General features: G+C 36.7%; 1 protein-coding gene across 5 annotated transcripts in view; it reads left to right on the top strand.

Annotated features, from left to right (window-relative positions):
* The window catches only part of PKNOX1 (PBX/knotted 1 homeobox 1), a 47,148-nt gene extending 29,420 nt beyond the window's left edge, over positions 1-17,728 (top strand). For 2 of the 5 annotated variants that reach the window (XM_054973679.1, XM_054973678.1), the window contains exons 4-12: positions 219-390; positions 1,551-1,721; positions 2,015-2,092; positions 3,706-3,805; positions 4,323-4,420; positions 7,499-7,627; positions 9,618-9,694; positions 10,720-10,892; positions 11,690-17,728. In XM_054973679.1, coding sequence (XP_054829654.1) covers positions 219-390; positions 1,551-1,721; positions 2,015-2,092; positions 3,706-3,805; positions 4,323-4,420; positions 7,499-7,627; positions 9,618-9,694; positions 10,720-10,892; positions 11,690-11,901 — 1,210 coding nt within the window. In that variant the 3' untranslated portion in view covers positions 11,902-17,728. Of the gene's footprint in view, positions 1-218; positions 391-594; positions 655-1,550; positions 1,722-2,014; positions 2,093-3,705; positions 3,806-4,322; positions 4,421-7,498; positions 7,628-9,617; positions 9,695-10,719; positions 10,893-11,689 lie in introns of those variants that run through there. The other 3 variants (XM_054973681.1, XM_054973680.1, XM_054973682.1) reach the window with 2 other exon arrangements.
* The last annotated feature ends 1,203 nt before the right edge of the window (positions 17,729-18,931 follow it).

Here is an 18,931-nt window from a genome sequence, read left to right as displayed (position 1 = left end):
ACTGCTCTAAGTGGGTATTAAGTTGTCCTGAAGGGCGGTATATAAATCGAATGTTGTTGTTGTTATATTCAGTCAAAATTCCTAGTGTATTCATTGCAAATGTAATTTAATGTATCTGTGCAGTTTTTCAAATGTTTTGCATTTTTCAGCTTACTGCGTTGCACGCAGAAGTTTTCACAGACTTACAGTTTGTTCATCCGTTCTGCTTTTATTCTCAGGCATCCACTCTTTCCCTTATTAGCACTATTATTTGAAAAATGTGAACAATCTACACAGGGATCAGAAGGTACAACCTCTGCTAGTTTTGATTTAGATATTGAAAACTTCGTAAGAAAGCAGGAAAAAGAAGGGAAACCCTTTTTTTGTGAAGATCCAGAAACAGACAATTTAGTAAGTAAAATAACGTTTTAGACGAGCAAATGAAGCAAATCTTTTTGCTTCTTTAGGAGTATGTTTTTCATAGATATTTCTTTTTTCTGCCTGGAAAAAGTACACTTGAAATTGGAAAGGTCATTTGTGAAATATCAACTAAAATAATTACTGAAATTTACTTTTTAACTTATTTTATAGAATTATATTGACCCCATTGGAAAATACATTATTTCTAACCTTTTCTTTGGTTGATTTCGGTTTGAAACAGGAATGGGCTCTCAGGTAAGTATGTCTAATTAAACTCAAAGGAAATCTTTTAGTTTCTGGTTGCATTTAATACTCAAGCAGTGTATCCTCTTCAGCTTTTTAATTTAAAATGTTCAAGAGGCAATTGTAGCTTTCCAAAAATTGAAAGGCTGTTGCAGAAACATTAGTTGTTGAACTGCAGCTCCAGTACAGTTGTCTTTCCTTTCACTGAAGCTTGTAAGTCTGCTCAAACCACTTTAAAAGGCATGTCAGAGACTGATTATTGTTTTAGTGGCTGTACTACAAACAGAATTCTGTACAATACTAGTTGTAGCCATCTGTATCAGTTGATAGTACTTCGGTATTGACAGTAGCTACTCCTTTACATAATAGCTTTTTAATGTAACTGACTTCTTTGAACAAATTCATTATTTATGTCGCCATATGCCTGATCACAAGATCTGCTAATTGAATAAATATTTATTGGATCCAGCAGAGGCCAGAAAATGATGCAAGATCACTCAATTCTCCCTCCTCACTGCAGTCCTTCTAAATACTGTGATGCATTTTGTTTGCAAGAGTCCACTTGACCCCTTAGAGAGTATTTTTGGGACACTTGGGGAGCTGCTAGGGAAGGGGGAAATCATTGCCAGTATCAGCTTCCCAGTTTTTGTACAAAATGTATATTTTGTACATTTTGTACCAGTTCATTCATCGCATGTTGACACACCCAATGTACCCAATTTAAATTAAATTAAATTATTCCCTATCTGTGTAGGGAATAAAAATATATGTGTGTTGTTGTTGAAAATATTAGTAATAAGAGTTCAATCATTTATTACAATATCTATTTGTAATTAAACTGTTATAAATGCCATATCTTTATGTTTATATTCATTGCTTCAGAATTTTTTCTGCATTTCCTTTTCTAGATGGTAAAGGCAATTCAGGTTCTCCGAATTCATCTGCTTGAGCTAGAAAAGGTTAATGAGCTTTGTAAGGATTTCTGTAGTCGCTATATTGCCTGTCTGAAAACGAAAATGAACAGTGAGACTCTTCTCAGTGGAGAATCTGGGAGCCCTTATTCACCTGTACAGCCTCAGGTACCTTTCAAGCTAATAAAAGTGTATTTTCTTTCTTTCAAACAATGCGTAACTGTAGACTGTAACTATTTTAAATAATGAACCAAATATAAAATATTATATTAATTTTTAGTTAAATTTGTAAGCAATATGATTTACAAAGAGATTTTCTGTGACTGGCAGCCTAGTAGAGATGTTGTTTTGTGGTTTTATTAAAGATTGCTGGGTCTCCCTTGTGCAGTTTCTTAGTGGGCAGGTACATGGAATTGTAATACTAAAAGAATGACTATAATCTGTCAACTCTTTGTCTGCAGTCCAGCAACTTTAAACATGATAAAGATAGCTTGGATTTGCTGGAGCAGCTGTCTTCATGGAAAGAGTCACCAGAAAATGTGAGCAGTAGAGCAAAATTGACACAATTGTCATTATCCTTAGCCTAATTTGGGGGTTCACTTTGTTCATCTCATTTTAGATAATGGCCCCATCCAAATAAGGGGTGATCTGTAGGTATACAAACCATTCTGTGATTGCCCTCTGCCACATACACACAAAGAAAATAAATTCTACATGTTCAGTAGCCTAGATTGCATGTGCATAAGTTCCCCAGTTAAAAGATCCCATGGGCTGCTGTAAACCACACACTTCTGGAATTGGTTCTCTTGTTCTTGCTCCTTATTGGGGTAAGGAATTGTATGAACATATAAAAGCTGTCTTATACAATATTAGATCATTGGGCCAATTATCCCACTGTTGTCTATAACAATTGAGAATAGCTCTCCAAGGACTCAGGGATCTAGTGTTTGGATCCTTTCATGGGAGATGTCCCCAAAATGCATCCTTACTGACATTCCCTTTTCTTTTAGTACTTTTCAAGTAGGATGTGAAAAATTACTATACAGATATATTATATTTATGAAACAAGTTGTTAAATGACTATAATAGTAAGTAGGAAAAAAAGAAGTCACTTATTTTGTCCGAAACCATGAGTCGTACATCTTTAAATAATTTGATTTTCTCCTTGAAAATAAGAAATTACATCATCAATATTACTCTGATTTTAAAGCATGCTCTTTCAAATATGGTTACATTCACTTAATTTCTTCTGACTGTGACCTCTAGAAGCAAGTGAGGCAACTTAAGCTCACTAATTCAGTAGTGTGAATTAAGTACCATGAAGATTGTTAAGATACTGGTGTATATTTTTAGAATTATTTCTTCCAAGTTGTTGTGATGCCATCCCCTTGTCAATGTACTAATCCAAAAACTGCACTTCTGTCATCCAGACATTTGATTGTTGGGTAACAATAATAAAGTTAAGTATTTTAAATACAAAATTTTCACAAGGTGAAATATTAGTTGCTTGAAAGTATGCCTTTTCAATTGAAAAGGATGAAATCTTTATGTCTAAAGTCATAAAGATCTACACATTAAATTTAGAAAGGTTAGGATTTCACCCAGAATTTTATGGATTTTCTAAAGATATTTGTGGTTTCCTTTGATTTTCTTATGTATCCCATTTTTTGGTGGGGGGGGAAATGAAGGCATGAATAAGTTATTGTAGAACAACTGTGTCTAATTCTGTTACTCTGTTGATTTGAGTTAACCAATCTGCAAATACAAGCCTATTGATTATAGCAAGATGAGATGAGACCAGTGTAAAGTGGTACAGGTCCAGTTACTTTTAATAATCATGAACCACAAGTCACATGTCAGTTCTACAGTGTCATAGAATGGTTCAATCTGGGGAAGAAAGCCAACAGTTAAGTAACAATATATATAAAAAGAGCATATTTCTAGGTTATTGATTTTATTTATTATTCAATAAGGTATTCCTCTCATTCAGCTCCCTTCTTATCTGAGCTTCATGACTCTTTACAATTATATTGGTTGGTAAACATCATCATTTTTGTCATGGGGCTTACTTTCTTTCATGTTTTTTTTTAATTGTTGAAACTACAATGTCAGGACTTGTTCTTTAAGACCATATAATTTTTGTTGTTTCTAGCCAATTCAAAGTGCCATCACAGGTACACTCAGTCCCCAAGGGATTATGGTGCCTGCATCAGCATTGCAGCAGGGAAATGTAACTATGGCAACTGTTGCAGGTAGGATGCACTAAACAAAAACTCAGATGTTAAACTTTATCATAGATAATTTTCAAGTCTGTTAAGAAATGAACAAAGATTGGAGTTCTGGAGATAATTTTAGATTCCTAAGGCTGTGCAACCAAGTATCATGGTACGTTTAGGATAATAGTAATGCATGACAGTTCATGCTGAGAATTTAGTATTATCATGTAGTTTAATGTGATGTAGTGTAAATAAAATGTAGCCAAATTAAACATAATTTTGAAAAATTTCTAAGAAACATTAACAAGGCTATACAGTAATCTCTGATATGAGGAGTCATATTCTTTGCTAGATAATAATGATATCCTAGTGAAATTGAAAGTTTGTTCAAAACAGTTTTGCCACTTTGCATTATTATAGTATGTTTTACCTGAAAGGTGAATTTGCTTATCACCGTCTTGTCTGTTTAATGCATAAAAATGCCTGTTATCAGGCTCACACTTTATTGCTTGGTTACTCTCCAACAGTATTATTGCTCTAATATGTTTTTAAGGTGGTACAGTGTATCAGCCAGTGACTGTGGTCACACCTCAAGGTCAAGTAGTGACGCAAGCTCTGTCACCTGGAACCATCAGGATCCAGAATTCACAGGTCTGTTCTACAGAGTGCATAGCAATGTTCTCTATCTCTCAGAGTACTATAGCACAACAACATACAGGTTCTGCTTCCATACACTCTTCTCATCATAATGTTGATCATTTGGGTGTATGTATGTTTTTCTTCAATATCCTGTCATGCTAATGTGACCAAGAAACAGAATCCAAGGCAAGCCTAAGTGAATGGGCTGGTATGGTTCTCTGGATTCCACTATTGGGGGTCAAATAAAAGAGCTTCAGTCTAAGGCATGGCTGAGAAATATCAGAACTATAGGGGTATACATTCCGGAATTATTGATCAAAAATATATATACAAAAATCTCTTTCGGGTCATTACTGTGATTTTCAGAACAGTTACACAAATTTGGGATTCTTAAGTGAAGGGAGATTTATTTTAGAGTACTCTGCATTTCAGTTCAACCCCCCCTTCACACAGAATCAAGACACCAAAAGCAGTGATCTATAAAGAAATATGGGCTTATTGTTTATAGAATAATCTCATGACACATATCACCAATTTCAGTCTAAAAGGTGTAAAGACTGGTTATGTTTGAGAGCCTTATATACCTTAACACTAATTGTTTACAGAATAAAAGATCAAAAGGTTAGTATAAACACCCTGTCAGAATGATGCAAACACCCCATCAGAGTGACACAAAATGATCCATTTCGCCAGAATACATGACATCTGACAAGCTTGAGTGACAAATAAATTATACAAACATTTGAAAAGCTGGATCCATATATCTGATATATTCCTGGGAAGGAATGCATTCAAAGTTAAAATCCTAATTATCTAATTAGAATAACCAACACAAGACAATGTTTATACTTTGCTCAATGACCCTTCTCGCCTACCAGAGACCTATCTGACCTGCAGGATATCTCAGAGGAAGAATTGTGAGCAAGGCTTATCTTAAGAGTCTACATGCTTTGTGTGTTGTTAGCTTGAGTGTATGCTCACAAGATTTTATAGAAAGAGGTCTAAAATTCCTTTAACATTAAGCATTGCAAAACACATACACACCCAAAAAATCTGAAATTGTTTTGGTTGGATGCTTACTATCAGCAGCAGGTGTCCGGTTTTTCAGAAGATAGATTTATTTGTTTGTTTATTCTCTAAATTTCCCATACAGTAGCCAGACACAGAGCCCAGCTGATCAGTGTTTCTGGCTTATTCCTTCTCCTCCCCTCCCTCCTATGTGGTGATGGAGCCTTTCCCCCCCTGCAAATATGATAGCTGGGGGATCTTATTTAGATACCTATATAATTGGACCCCTTGGTCCAATTCACTTGAAACTTGAGAGTTCTTTAATGGACAGGCAGCACTAACTCCCCTACAATTTTGATGTCATTTGGTGCAAGCTATATCAGTCACCTTCCAAAAAATCCCCTGTAGGGAACAATGGCAGAGTTGTGGTTATCTTTCCTTCCTCCTCACTTTGTGAAAGGAAACAAACAACAGACCACAGTAAGGAAAGTGGGAAATGCTGTTTTTTCAGGTGAAAGGTAAAAAAATGTTTGTCAATCTGTTATTGTAAAAGTAGGAAAATGAAATGAATGCAGAAAGATGTGGGTTGTTTTTTTAAAAAAATGGTGGCTGGTCAATGCTCTCTTGCCAGGCCACCACTTGACTGTAATTTTCATCCATTAGGAATAAATAGAGAGAAATATGCCTGTGCCAAAGACACCTACTTCAGGGGTTTGTAAAATTAAACCACTTTGTTCAATCTGCCTGAAACATAGGGGATCTTTAGATTATAGAGAAGATGATGTTCTGGCAAAATTTGGTGCCATTATCAGCTGCACCAGACCCTCAAATACATTCCATATAGAAAATAATGATCCTGAATTTTTGGAACCTGAAAAAACTCACAAATTTGAATATGAACCAGTAACATCATATACATAAATAAGCAATCACAGTAAAAATCTTCTCATCCCAGATCAAAAATGATGAAATCTTTCTTGGAGGACATCCCTAGCCAGAACCTGCTTCTCGTTACGGACTCTCAAATAGAGATGGGCACGAACCAGAAAAAAAACAAACCGTGCAGTTTGTGGTTCGTCACATTTCACAAACCACGTACTTTCACGAACTGCCCCGGTTCACAAACCGGTTCATTTGGTTCGTGAAAACGTCACATCCAGGTCAGCAAATCGTCACTTCTGGGTCAGCAGAAGGTCACTTATGGGTCAGAAGAAGGTCTGCAGGAAGTCCATCCTCTGTTGCCTAGGAAACTGATTGACCGGTGCCAGGCTGTCTGCGTGATGAACCAAAAATCGAACCAAACAGACCAGCTTAAAGTTCGTGGCAGTTTGTCAGAAATGGGCTCTGACGAACCGCTGATTCACGAACCGGCTTGGTTCATCATGAACTTTGGTTCATATTCCAGTTCATTCCCATCTCTACTCTCAAACTACCAAGTGCAGCTATGCCCAAATACTAGTAGTGCCTCTGAGTGCCTGCATGCTTTCTTCTACATAGGTGAAGGACTACCAGCCATTCCTGTAGGGGAAAACACTACATTTGATTAATGTTGCAGAGTGAGGAGGACAAAAAAAATCCACCAATCCCGATACTCCAGAATAGGGGATGCCATCGTGAAGGCTGCTCCAGGATTGTGGAGGAAGGAATAATGTCCTCTGTTAACATATACATCCAGCTACCTCATTTTTTGTGTACATTGGATGCTTCCTTGTAGAAAATATTGCATGTATATAAAAACCCCTGGCACATTAGGAAGAAACAGGGATGCAAATCATGCTAGTTTTCCATGGACAGAAGTCTTTGACTTGGGTGAACATTCAAACATACAATTCCCCACCAGTAATCTAAAATGGTATAATCCTAAGAATTCTGTACCATGCAATTATCTGCATGTTTAGGACAACTATTACTTCCTTCTCTTCGTAATGGCATTACTACTTATAAGCTTGTGCTTACTCTTTCAACTGTTAGATTTTTTTCATAAGATAATTTTTGTGAAATTTAAAGCGCTAATTTTTTGTGAAATTTAAAGTGTGACATTACCGCGTTAATGATTTTGAACTATATGTCAATTCTGTGCAGCTCCAGTTACAGTTAAACCAGGATTTAAGCATCTTGCATCAAGATGATGGGTCATCGAAAAATAAAAGAGGGGTTCTTCCAAAGCATGCAACAAATGTGATGAGGTCATGGCTTTTTCAGCACATAGGGGTAAGCATTGGTTGCAGTAATTGGTGAGAGTTTCTGTTGGTATATTTCTGCTGGTATATTTTTATTGGTACATAAGGAAAGAAAAAGTTTAGGCTATATCTGTAGCTTTAAAAATACTTATAACAGCTTCTTATAGACATACTCAAAATTCATTAAATTAATTTATCGAAGTTTAATCAGGCCCACGCTCCATAAATATCATACCCTTGTGATCTTCTTCAATGCTAGAAGTATTTTTATTTTTTATTTCATTATGCCTAGAGTCATTTTTCATATGGTCTCTTGATCAGTAGCCTTTTGAGGACTATATTTAAATTACCATAAATCTATCTCATAGTTAATGAAAGACATTCCCCATGATGCAATGACTGTAATCCATGTGCAGAAACAGGCAAAAAATACAACTATCAACAGCCTAGGATGGTCTTGGATGATCCAGGCAAGTTCACTCAGGCCATAGCTGGTCCCCATCAACACAGGCTGTAAGTCTCTCTCACACACCATTTTAAAAAGTTTGATTTTTTTGCAAACCTGGGGTTTTCCCAGGGTTTGCAAAAATCTCATCATTAGCCCTGTTTGGCCTCACCTTGTGAATTTTTGGTTTATATGGATATGCTATTCTTAACTATTAGATAGATGTAAGATCATTGAAAGGAAACAGCTGTCCATAAATCATTAATGTTCCTGTAACAAAAACTCTTGGCAGATATTTCATATACTCTCTACGAGTGTTGTAACTGTGGAATTTAAAAAAAATTATAATCAACGTTGTTCATCTCTGTCATATGATCTCTCCTTTCTTGTACATAAAACTGTGTAATGAATCCAGTTTTATCACATGTTATGTACATCAAGAACCATGCTGCTGAGGTTTTTGGCAGCTGTGAGAATTTTTTTGACATGGTTTATAATGGTGACATTTCTTTTATAAGATGTTTAGCTTAACTAAGCTAAACATCTTTTTGCAATCAACATCATTAGAGGTTTATGACTCTTTATGGGTCAGCTGGTTTTTAGACGTTTGTTCTTAGTTAAACAAACAGAAGCTTTCAAGAGGGCACTCTTCAGCATTATTGCCATTCAGAGGATGAACTCGTGAGAGATCATTAGGTTGTATCCAGTGGTATTTGTTATTTTTTAAAAAGTCCATTACTCGCATGTAAGGTTGTGCAGATTTCCACCAATCCCCCCCCCTCAGGACTTGGGAAAGCCTCCCCCCCTCAAGGTGCTGGTAATCAGTCACTACTGCTAAGTGCTATCATAAAAAGCCCTGGTTGTATCCTACCATTCTGCTCAGCTAATGGTGGCAGGTTGCTTCAGCATGAGGAGCCGTCCTCCTCTGCAAGATGCTCTTTTGTCAGTGTAAGAGGTTTCACTGATTGACAGGACATCTCAGAACCGAACTGAAATTTGTGCTCTTAAAAGGATTATGTGCTGAAGTATGTGCATCTATGTAACATGAACAGAAGAAGAGGCTAAACCTATAATTTCCATGAAATAATAAATTAGAATGCAAATGAAGATAATTAATTTAATAACATAGTTAAATAAGAACTGGGAAGTTCTTATTTAAGTTCCTATGGATCTTTTAGTTATAATGCTTTATTATTCCTATGAGATTGGTATTAGGAGAGAGAAAATGTTGGTTTTTAATATGTTAATAGCAAAAATTGCACAGAGATGGAAATCTAATAAATTACTTTTGATTCCTCATTTTATTAATAAACTACTATCTGTTACTAGTCTTCTAAAACTACCATATTGAGTATAGACAAGAGAAGCTGCAGTTCACTAATAAAAAGCAATTTTACTGTGATATGTTATAGGAACATTCAGCTTTCTGGTCAAAACATAATTGTTTATAGATAAACTTTATGCTAAATTGTTGATTTTTGAATGTATATTTATTGGTATAATAAAACCCTGATGGCCATCTGAGTTTTTTCCTCCCAAAATAAAATATTTATATCCTTTCCCCGTTTTTGCATAGCATCCGTATCCCACAGAAGATGAGAAAAAACAGATAGCAGCACAAACAAATCTGACATTACTCCAGGTTAACAACTGGTAAGATAAAATTTGAATATGATACAATGTTTACCTATATAAAAAGGCCATAGGTTACTGACTTCTAGTGAAACAGTGGATATGACTGGTGCTATTGCAAGTCTTATGCATAAGTATATAAGGTCTTATGTGAGTTGGATATAAATAGACAATGGGCATGTTGGAGCAAAATCAATAATACTAAGTGCTTTTCATGTTTTTGTTTGCTTGTTTTATTGGATTTTTATCTCACTCATGCTCCAAAGATCTCAGATCAGTGTACATTTATATTTATTTATTTATTGAAATTATTTATACCATAATTGTCCCAAGCATTGGGAAATTACAAAGCGTATTACAAATTTAAAATTTACAGGATACATTAAAATCCCAGATACTGTAGTGAAGATTTGAATCTGTCTCCTCAGGCATAATCTGACATGCTAACCACTACATTGCATTGGCTTTCAGTTGATGTTGACTTAAAAATGGCAGTGTTCCTCAGTTGGGCTACAGCTGTTAACCAGCTTAGCAATTAATTACTGCTCTTATTAATAGTCTATTCTTTTCATGATTCCATTTGAATTTTGCATAATTAAGTCTCACTCTGTTCTCTTTCACATGCCTCTTTCACCCTGCTGTTACAACCTTTTTCTGTTTATAACTGTGTGTGTTTTGACAAAGTAGGCTGTAGTCAATGAAAGTTGATGCTGAAATCAAAACTACTTAGTCATAAAATAGTGTTCTGCAGCTGGCTTTGACATGGGGGGTGGCATGGGGCTAAACTGCAGATGTGGATCCTCAGAAATAAGGAAAAGAACCCAGAGAAGAAAACCAGCTAAGAAGTAATAGAAAATCAGTTGGTATGCTAAAGGCTTTCATTACTCCAGAAGCTTCTTCTGAAATCAAATACTTGTGGTCCTTTGCCATGTTTAAAAAAACTGCAATGAAAAATACTGAGAGGTAACGTTTTTTGTTTCAATTTGTGTTGAAACAGTCTAATTTTGTCTGGTGTGTTTGTGTCTGGTCATGTTGACCATATTTAGGTTTATCAATGCTAGAAGACGAATTCTCCAGCCAATGTTAGATTCCAGTTGTTCTGAAACTCCAAAAACAAAGAAGAAAACAGCTCAGAACCGACCAGTTCAAAGGTTCTGGCCAGATTCCATTGCATCAGGAGTAACTCAGCATCAATCAAATGAACTTGCAATGTCAGATGGTGAGCAGATTTTTTTAAGTACATGTTTTTAATTGAAATAAATGCTTTATTTAATCTTTGCTGATTAAGGGAACTTTTTAAATCAGTTTAAGATTAAAAATTGGGTAAACGGCAGGAAGCAGAGAGTAGGAATAAATGAACAGTTCTTTCAATAGAGGAAAATGAGCAGTGGGATCCCACGAGAATTGGTATTGGAACTGGTGCTATTTAATTTATCCATAAATGATATGAAATTGGAGTGAATACTGTAATGGCCAAGATTGCAGATTATACCAAACTATTCAGGATGATGAAAACCAAGGTGGGTTGTGAAAGAGATGAAAGTATTACTGTTGGGTTTGCTAACAGACTTTGTTGCAAACAAAGAAGATGCCAGCCACAGCTGCTGGCGAAACGTCAGGAACTACAATGCCAAGACCACAGCAATACAGCCCGGAAAACCCACAACAACCATAGACTTTGTTGTAAATACATATAAAATTATGGTGTATGAATTACTTACAGCTGCCAGAATGATTGTAGCCAAAAGGTGTTAGAGCAGAAAAACTAACTGTGAAACAATGTATTGGTAAAGTTTGTCAAATTATAAGATTATCTAAATTGACTGAATTTGTACAGTTAAGGAACAGACATAACACCCCCCCCCCTCAATTTTCATTAAGTTGGAAACCCTGTTTGAGTTAGATACTTCTTAGTTAACACAAGTTTTGAGGGGGAAAGGAACAATAGATTTTCCAAATAGTGAAGTTTTGCTTCAGTCAGACCTGTTTTTTTGGAATTTTTTTTTGCTTTTTTAGGAGCCGTTGTAACAATTACAGCTCCAGTCAACATGAATGTAGACAGTCTCCAGTCTCTTTCATCGGATGGTACTACTTTGGCTGTTCAACAAGTCATGATGGCAGGGCAAAGTGAAGACGAGTCTGTGGACAGCACTGAAGATGATGGTGCAGACCTCTCAACCACAAACATCAGCGGGCTTGTCTTGGATAACAGTGATTCTTTGCAGTAGGAAGGAAGAAAATCTGGCTTAAATGCTTAGGAAAAAACAATGGACTCACTGACTTTTTATAGTTTGCACAGCAAACATTTTACACAAGTTTTATTTCTAATATGTTTTATATGTAGATATAGAAGAGTGCACTTTTTTGTATTTCATAGTAAGCTTAAAGAGTGTCTTTGCAGGTGCAGCAACTTCTTTCAAATGTGTTGTTTTTTGGTTTTAATTTTGAAAATGTAAATCTAGTAATTTAAAAAGAGACCACAATATCACCCCATTCTTTTCTTAGGGTAACTTTCTCAGTCATAAAATTGATCCCAGGTTGACCTGGCTTAGGGTGGTGCGGCAGTCATGGGGCAAGGTGATGATTGCTTTGATGGTTAATTATTTTTTTAAATCAGCATGAACTTAAAAATCTGTCAGCTACACAATCACCATGTTCCCCAAGGGTTGTTGTTGTCCAGCATCTTGAAGTCTGCTGGAATTTTGTGAGACATGGAATTGCTTTCGCAGGAGAAATGAAAGTACTTTAATCTCCTACAGAATTATGCAGTTTCAATTAGTCCTGTCATTTGAAGATGGCTTTTGGTGGTTTTAACAGTGTAAATGTAAAGCATGTCAAACTAGTGTATGGGCTTTGTTTATGGAGTTAGTCATGTAGATTTGAAAGATGCTTCTGCACCTTAAAAAAACAAAACAGAACTGCCAGTTGTAAGTGGGTAACCAAACATGCAAAAAGAAATGGAGATGTGTGATTCCAGTAATGAATGTATGGCATTTAAAATAAATTTATGTTCTCTCACAGAGTTCTTAGGTGGCATCCTCAAGATTCCCCCTCCCATGTAAGTCGCTACAGAATTGCAGGATGCAGCAGGAACAGGGAGAATCTCTAGGTTGTAACCTGACAGCCCTAGTCATAGCTAGTGAGTCTGTCCAACATTTGCTATAAAACACTTATTTTTACCTTATCAGGATTATTGGATTAAAAATATTTTTATAAATTCTCTAAGAATTGGGATGCCGACTGTATTGAGCATGAGAAAAACTTAGTACTCCTATTTGGAAGGTTATGAAAACTGTCCGAATTGAATAAACATGCCTGTGCTATATCCTATGGATCTTTGTTATCCTGTAGTAATACAGCCTATTTGATAGTGGTTTAAGAAGGGCCCACTCCTTAATGGGATGTTGGAGATTGTCAAACAATTTTGTATGCTGTGTAAACTAATTTTCAATTATATTTTAAATGAATTTGAAACTTGTATCAAGGGATTTGAAGAACTGGTACTCCCTGTAATCTTCCCTGCAACCAAGAGAAAATTTTCATCAGTACATGCATCTTATCCATCAACTGTATGAACATACTAGTCTCTTAGCTGGGATGGGTTTTTTCATGTGATCATAATTCCTTCTCAAATGCTTTTTAGTATCTACATTAGGACATAATATAATGCATAGGATGATATAAAAACAGATTTCTTAAACACAACAGTACTCAGATCATCCTGAAGCAGCATACTCATTGCGTATCAATTCACTTGAAAAGAGTTTGCCTTAGGCATGGCTGCAGTTACCTTTCTTTGGTCTCCTTACATTTTGAGTTTGCGGGAAGCATTCTGTGGGTATTGATGCTGACTCTACTGAAAGCTGATACTTTTCCATAAAATAAAATAGCTTGGAGGTGTTGTCAAATATCAGAACTAGGTACTGGAGAAAAGCTAGAAATACACCATTGTTCAATGGAATGTGATAGACTGGCTTTGATGTAGGAAGTAAAGCATTCAAGGATCTCTTTTGTTCACCATGTTCTTTTCAGAGGGATTTAATGAGGGTTGCTACCTCTACAGTCTGCCCCATCTTCTTGTAGAGACTGGAACGAACCAATCAGATATTTCTTCTCAGCTGCATCAGACTAAAACCAAATGTTACTCTTAAGAGCATAGTTCTTGCCAAAATGCTTCAACTTGCTAGGGGCTCCCTGTAATCACCTTGCTATGTGGATTGGCTGGAAGAGCATACATTTCCCAAAGTACTAATCTCCTCTAGGGCACTGCCCATATAACCATCAAAAGGAGTAAAGATTCAATGGTTATAATATGAATCTCCTGCCATCCAGAAGTGTTTTTCATTGCCAACCCCTCAGCTCTATTAGAATTTAAATTGGTCTAAAAAGTACCTGCTCTGTTTTTTGTCTCATTTAGCACAGAGATAAACCTAAATAACATAAAATGGCAGGAGGAAGTGGTGACTGGATGCCCTGATCTCTGTAGCCTAGCAGGATGAGAAGGGGAAATAAACCTCATTAATTCTCAGTGCCCTTGAAAAAACAGCAAGTGGCAAGTGGCTGAAGGATGGCAACCTGAAGTTATGGTTGTTCTGAAGCACCTCACTTTAAAGCCTTAAAGACTAGATGTGTATTGATGCACGGACTTTTATAATTATGTGAAGGTTGATGTTAACTCATTATTTTTATTTTATGCTATTGGAAATATTCCGAAGGAAGTTTACAACATGCTTTTTAAAAAGAAAATGATAGCATAATGTTATGCTATCAAAGGGCAATATGTTTTAAGACCTTAAAATTAAAGTAACTTTAAGTAAAGATAACTTTTAAAAAATGCAGTGAAAATAAGTACATCTGACTCTGCTAGTACTAACCCTCTTAACATCAGTAGTAATTTATATAATTGAGTTAAATGGGATGTGGCTTATCAGAATGGTCTGAATGCTGTCTTTTCCCTTTTTTAAAAAAATATTTGATAAAACAGCAGCATTGTCACCGTTTTTCTTTCTTGATACAATCAAATTAGATTTTGTGTTTATACGTAATTTCTCTATCATTAGTAAAACACAGAAGAGATGCAATACAACACTTTGTTACTCTTCCCTGTGTCTAAAAGTACAAAGTAGTAAGAACAAAATTTGGGCTATATAGCAGGGAGACTTGGGGCAAAGGCAGGCAGAATAGAGCACCAAGTCTCTAGTCTCATTTCATATGTATCCAGGGCGTTGTTGTTTAAAGTCCATATCATGTGTGGGCTATCTCATCTCCAGAAACTGCCCACTTTCACCAAATCCTTTGTGCAGTTTGCAGTGATGGGGTTAAAAATCATTGTAGCAACCCACTATATGGGAACAGCATAATGCCCAAAGCAGTTTGCATATGGTGTAGATTTCAACTGGCTGCTGCTTGACAATATGAATCAGGCTAGAAGTTCATAAACACCAAGTAGAGAAACCTGTTTTGAAATTTATGCAGGAAAACTTTCTAACAAATGAAAATGAGATGTTAAGAAATAACATTGAAGTCATATTTCATAGTAAACCAGTTTCTGGAGGCTTAGCACATTATAACATTATAACAGCCATGCTGTTAACAAATGTTCTGTAGTAGATGATCTCGGACACTGACTGACCTTGCGTAGGAAATAGATATGTGAACTCTCGAGCCCTTTTGCTAGCTTAGATGTAACTTTGAGTTTGTGGAGGCAAAATGATCCAGCCGTAGCCATCCATCAGTATGAAAGGGACGCCGCAGTCCACTATTTTGCACAAGGACCTTCCTCCCACCGGCACAGGCAGCCAGGCCTGATGAGCTCCTGGCATGCCTTCAGCTAGGAGATATCATGGCTTCTGTAAACTTTATACTTAGGGAGGTGCTTCCTGTTCCTTGCTGTGGATTTTCAGTTGATTGGTACAATTGCAATACTGTTCATCCAGAAATGTGTACAGGTTCCCCCTGCATCTTTTGAAGCTGCTGTGTCAAAAGACAGCTGCAGAAGCATTGTTGGAAGAAAGCATAGCAGTTAGTCAACAATACAGGAATGAAACAGTGGTGATAATGATCCTGTTCCATTGGTAGGTTAGTTTATACAACAATAAAACGAAAAAGATACTTCCTTGGAATGTTATAGAAGCTGCTTCATTGAAAAGTTTGTGTTCTTAAAGACATGTTTTTTTAAACAGTTACCAGAGACCTGTGAGTTAGTACATTGTATTTGGTGATATTTTAAATTTGGTGATATTTTAAATACACTAAAATAAAAATCTGTTGTTGATACAAGAGTTGATTAACATTAGTAACCTTCATGCAGTCTTGGGGGGAAAAGATGTAAAAATGATCCCTGTTACCACACAGCCTTTTCATAGCAAGGGCTTCTTATGAATTTTATTCACAATGGACCATTAGAAATGCCCAGAACAAGAGCCCAGTTCTCCAAGTAATTCTTCTGCAGATGTACCATAGAAATTAATTGAAACAGCACAAGCCCATGCCCAAAGTAACAATTTTCAAATATCACATTACATGAACGGGTAAAGTTTTCTCTTGTTGCACTTCATAATGTTCCTCAGTGTCTTGGTGCTATTATTTCTGTCTTGTTTACATTATGGATATTCTCCTCTGATATAGGAAACTGATCCAAACAGCTGTCTGTGTAAACATGGCAGACAATCGTAGCTGTTCACTTGTCCTATGAAGGTGTAAAACTCAGGGGTGAGGGAGAAGCTTGACATGTCTTTGCAGGGTAACACCGCTGCCCAATCATGTATTGTTAACAGCCAAAGGGGGTGGGAATGGGAATGGATGACAGTGGGTGTATGCAAGCTTAATGTTAAAATGAATAACCCTTAGTGCCGAAGGATGATAGCCACACTAAGTGATGTTCTGGGATGTCCAGAAGACTTGTGGGAAGGTGGAAACAGTACCATATTAAAGAAGAACTAAGAAACCCACAAGAGGAATGCTAACTCAGGACAGGATTAAGGAGGAGGTACAAACATTATCAGTTTACGGTGGCCTTCAGTTATATATCAGACAGCAGGGAAAGACATGCTAAGAGCAGCCATTGCTGAGTAGTTAGTCATACTGCAACTTTCTCTTTGGAACACTTTGGGCATTACTATATTTTACTGTAATTGCATTACAAATGAAACTACGTTTAATAAGCCCAAATCAAGTTTTCCTAATTTAACTCAGCAAAAATGGGGAGGAAAGCCCTTACAACTGATTTATCCATGAATTGGTTCCTTGGGACTGTGGCCATTATTTTGGTCATCAGTTGCTGAAAATACTTAGAACCAAAGTTATGGATGTCTGCAATGGCAGCCAAGTGTTAAATCTGAATAACGTTTTAATATTATGGATATGTTAATGCAGCAAGTGTAAAGAAAACTAGATTGGACATCTGACTTCAAAGGATGTTTGGTGTATGATTATTGGTTTTGTCTGTTTAAGAAGGCAACAAAGTCCTGTTTTAAATGATACATAATGATCTAATTCTGCTGTTGACTTGCTTGCAACTTGTAAGTAGATCCCATGTATTTTAACAAAGACAATGACCCATCTTCCATTGCACCTGGACTTTATAACTGACAATCTGTGAAATCTAAGCTCAGCTAAACTTAGCTTGTTTGTTTGTTTGTTTGTTTGTTTGTTTGTTTGTTTACTGTCTTTGATGGAACTGTTTGGATACACTTGATTTAGCATGGCAAAAAAAAAAAGGTTATTCACTGAAATGTTTTTACATGAAATTGCTGAAGTCCAAATGAGCTTATGTTATATAATTTGGAATTGCTTTAATGCAAAACAGTTGTATCTGATTTCTTTGCTTCTGTTTTCTGGGCTTTCTAGAGAATGCACATCAATTCCCGCTTTGATTTTTTAAAAAAAATTAATTGCATTGAATAAGTTTGGTTTTGTTTGGTTTAAATTAGAAAATATTCAGCATGTTACTTTATACATGTCATTGTTCAAATCGTAGGAAGGAAAAATGAAATTCTTGATAATGTGTTTTAATTGTATGGAAGCATTTTTTTAATTGAAAGTCTATGCAAATGATTAGCTCAAAATATTTCCTTTCGTTATTGTTCCAAAATAATGAAGACAGACTTCTGAAATCAGACTTTTGAAACAGGCAACTCCTTTCCGAAGGTTATTAAGAAGATTCCTTCCCATCACTGCAATCACATTTAAGGTACATCTGCTGTATATACTAGTACTTCCCATTTCATAGGTACACACGAGTCATTTCATAGAAAAAGAGTTGCAGGAACTCATTAGCATATGCCATGCCCCTTGCCATCACTGGAAGTGTGTCATTAGCATAACTGATTTGCATATGCCACACCCCCTGACATTGCAGGTAGTCCCTTTCTAGGAAGTGCATTCTAGGAAGTGCATTCAAAGAAAGAAAGAAACTGTTCCCTGGTGTATGTATATCTGTGGGGTGGCCCAGAACACAGCAGTGAGGCACCAAAGTACCCACTGGACTCTGAAATGTGTGTGGGATTCTTAGAAGTTAGCTTGAAGACATTGGAAAATGTAGGCCATACTTTTTAGAGCAACCTTTAGAGCAATCCTTTGCCAGTGGACCTAAGAAGAAATCTCCAAGCCATTTCCTGCTACCAGGGAAAGACAGAGGTGTTGCAGTGGGTTCACTCTGGCTGCAGCAGATCAGCTGGGAAAGTCTTTCTCTTTGATGCCTGCTGAGAGTCTGAAGCCTTTCAAACCTTCCTAAGGCCTACATGGCTTCCCATTTTAAGCCAGAGGGAAATATTCCTCACGAATGATGTTCAGGCAGTGTGTGCACAGGCATTCTTTCTCACCATTCTCTGCAGCCAGTTTGGGGAAAGAGGTGAGGGCTCAAATCAAAGCAAAAGGGTTCTTCATAGCTGGCAAATCAAACTGCCTCAGATTTTTCCAAGCTTTCCTGCTTTGGAGAGACATTCCAGAAAGTAGAGCCGCCTGGAAAGGGGTTTCAGAGGAAAACAGCTCGAGTGCAAGCCTCTTTCCTGCAGAGCACACCCACCCACACTTGCACCGCATAAACATGGGCCACCATAATTGAAGCCAGACTTTTCGCAGAGTGAAACAAATGTTCCAGTTCACCTCGGGGGCTGTTCTGCAGAAGGGCTTCCCCCTCAGCCGCCCCTTTCCTCTCCCCTCGCTTCTCCCACTCTCCTATTGAAAAATTAAACACATTAATAAAAATTAATTGCTGGTGTCAGGGAGGTGGGAGGGCCAACCCAGAAACAAAGCCAG

The sequence above is a fragment of the Eublepharis macularius genome, chromosome 3 (genome assembly GCF_028583425.1).
Source record: "Eublepharis macularius isolate TG4126 chromosome 3, MPM_Emac_v1.0, whole genome shotgun sequence".
NCBI lineage: Eukaryota > Metazoa > Chordata > Lepidosauria > Squamata > Eublepharidae > Eublepharis > Eublepharis macularius.
Note: the sequence above shows the minus strand (reverse complement) of the source record. Positions and strands in the feature narration are given on the sequence as shown.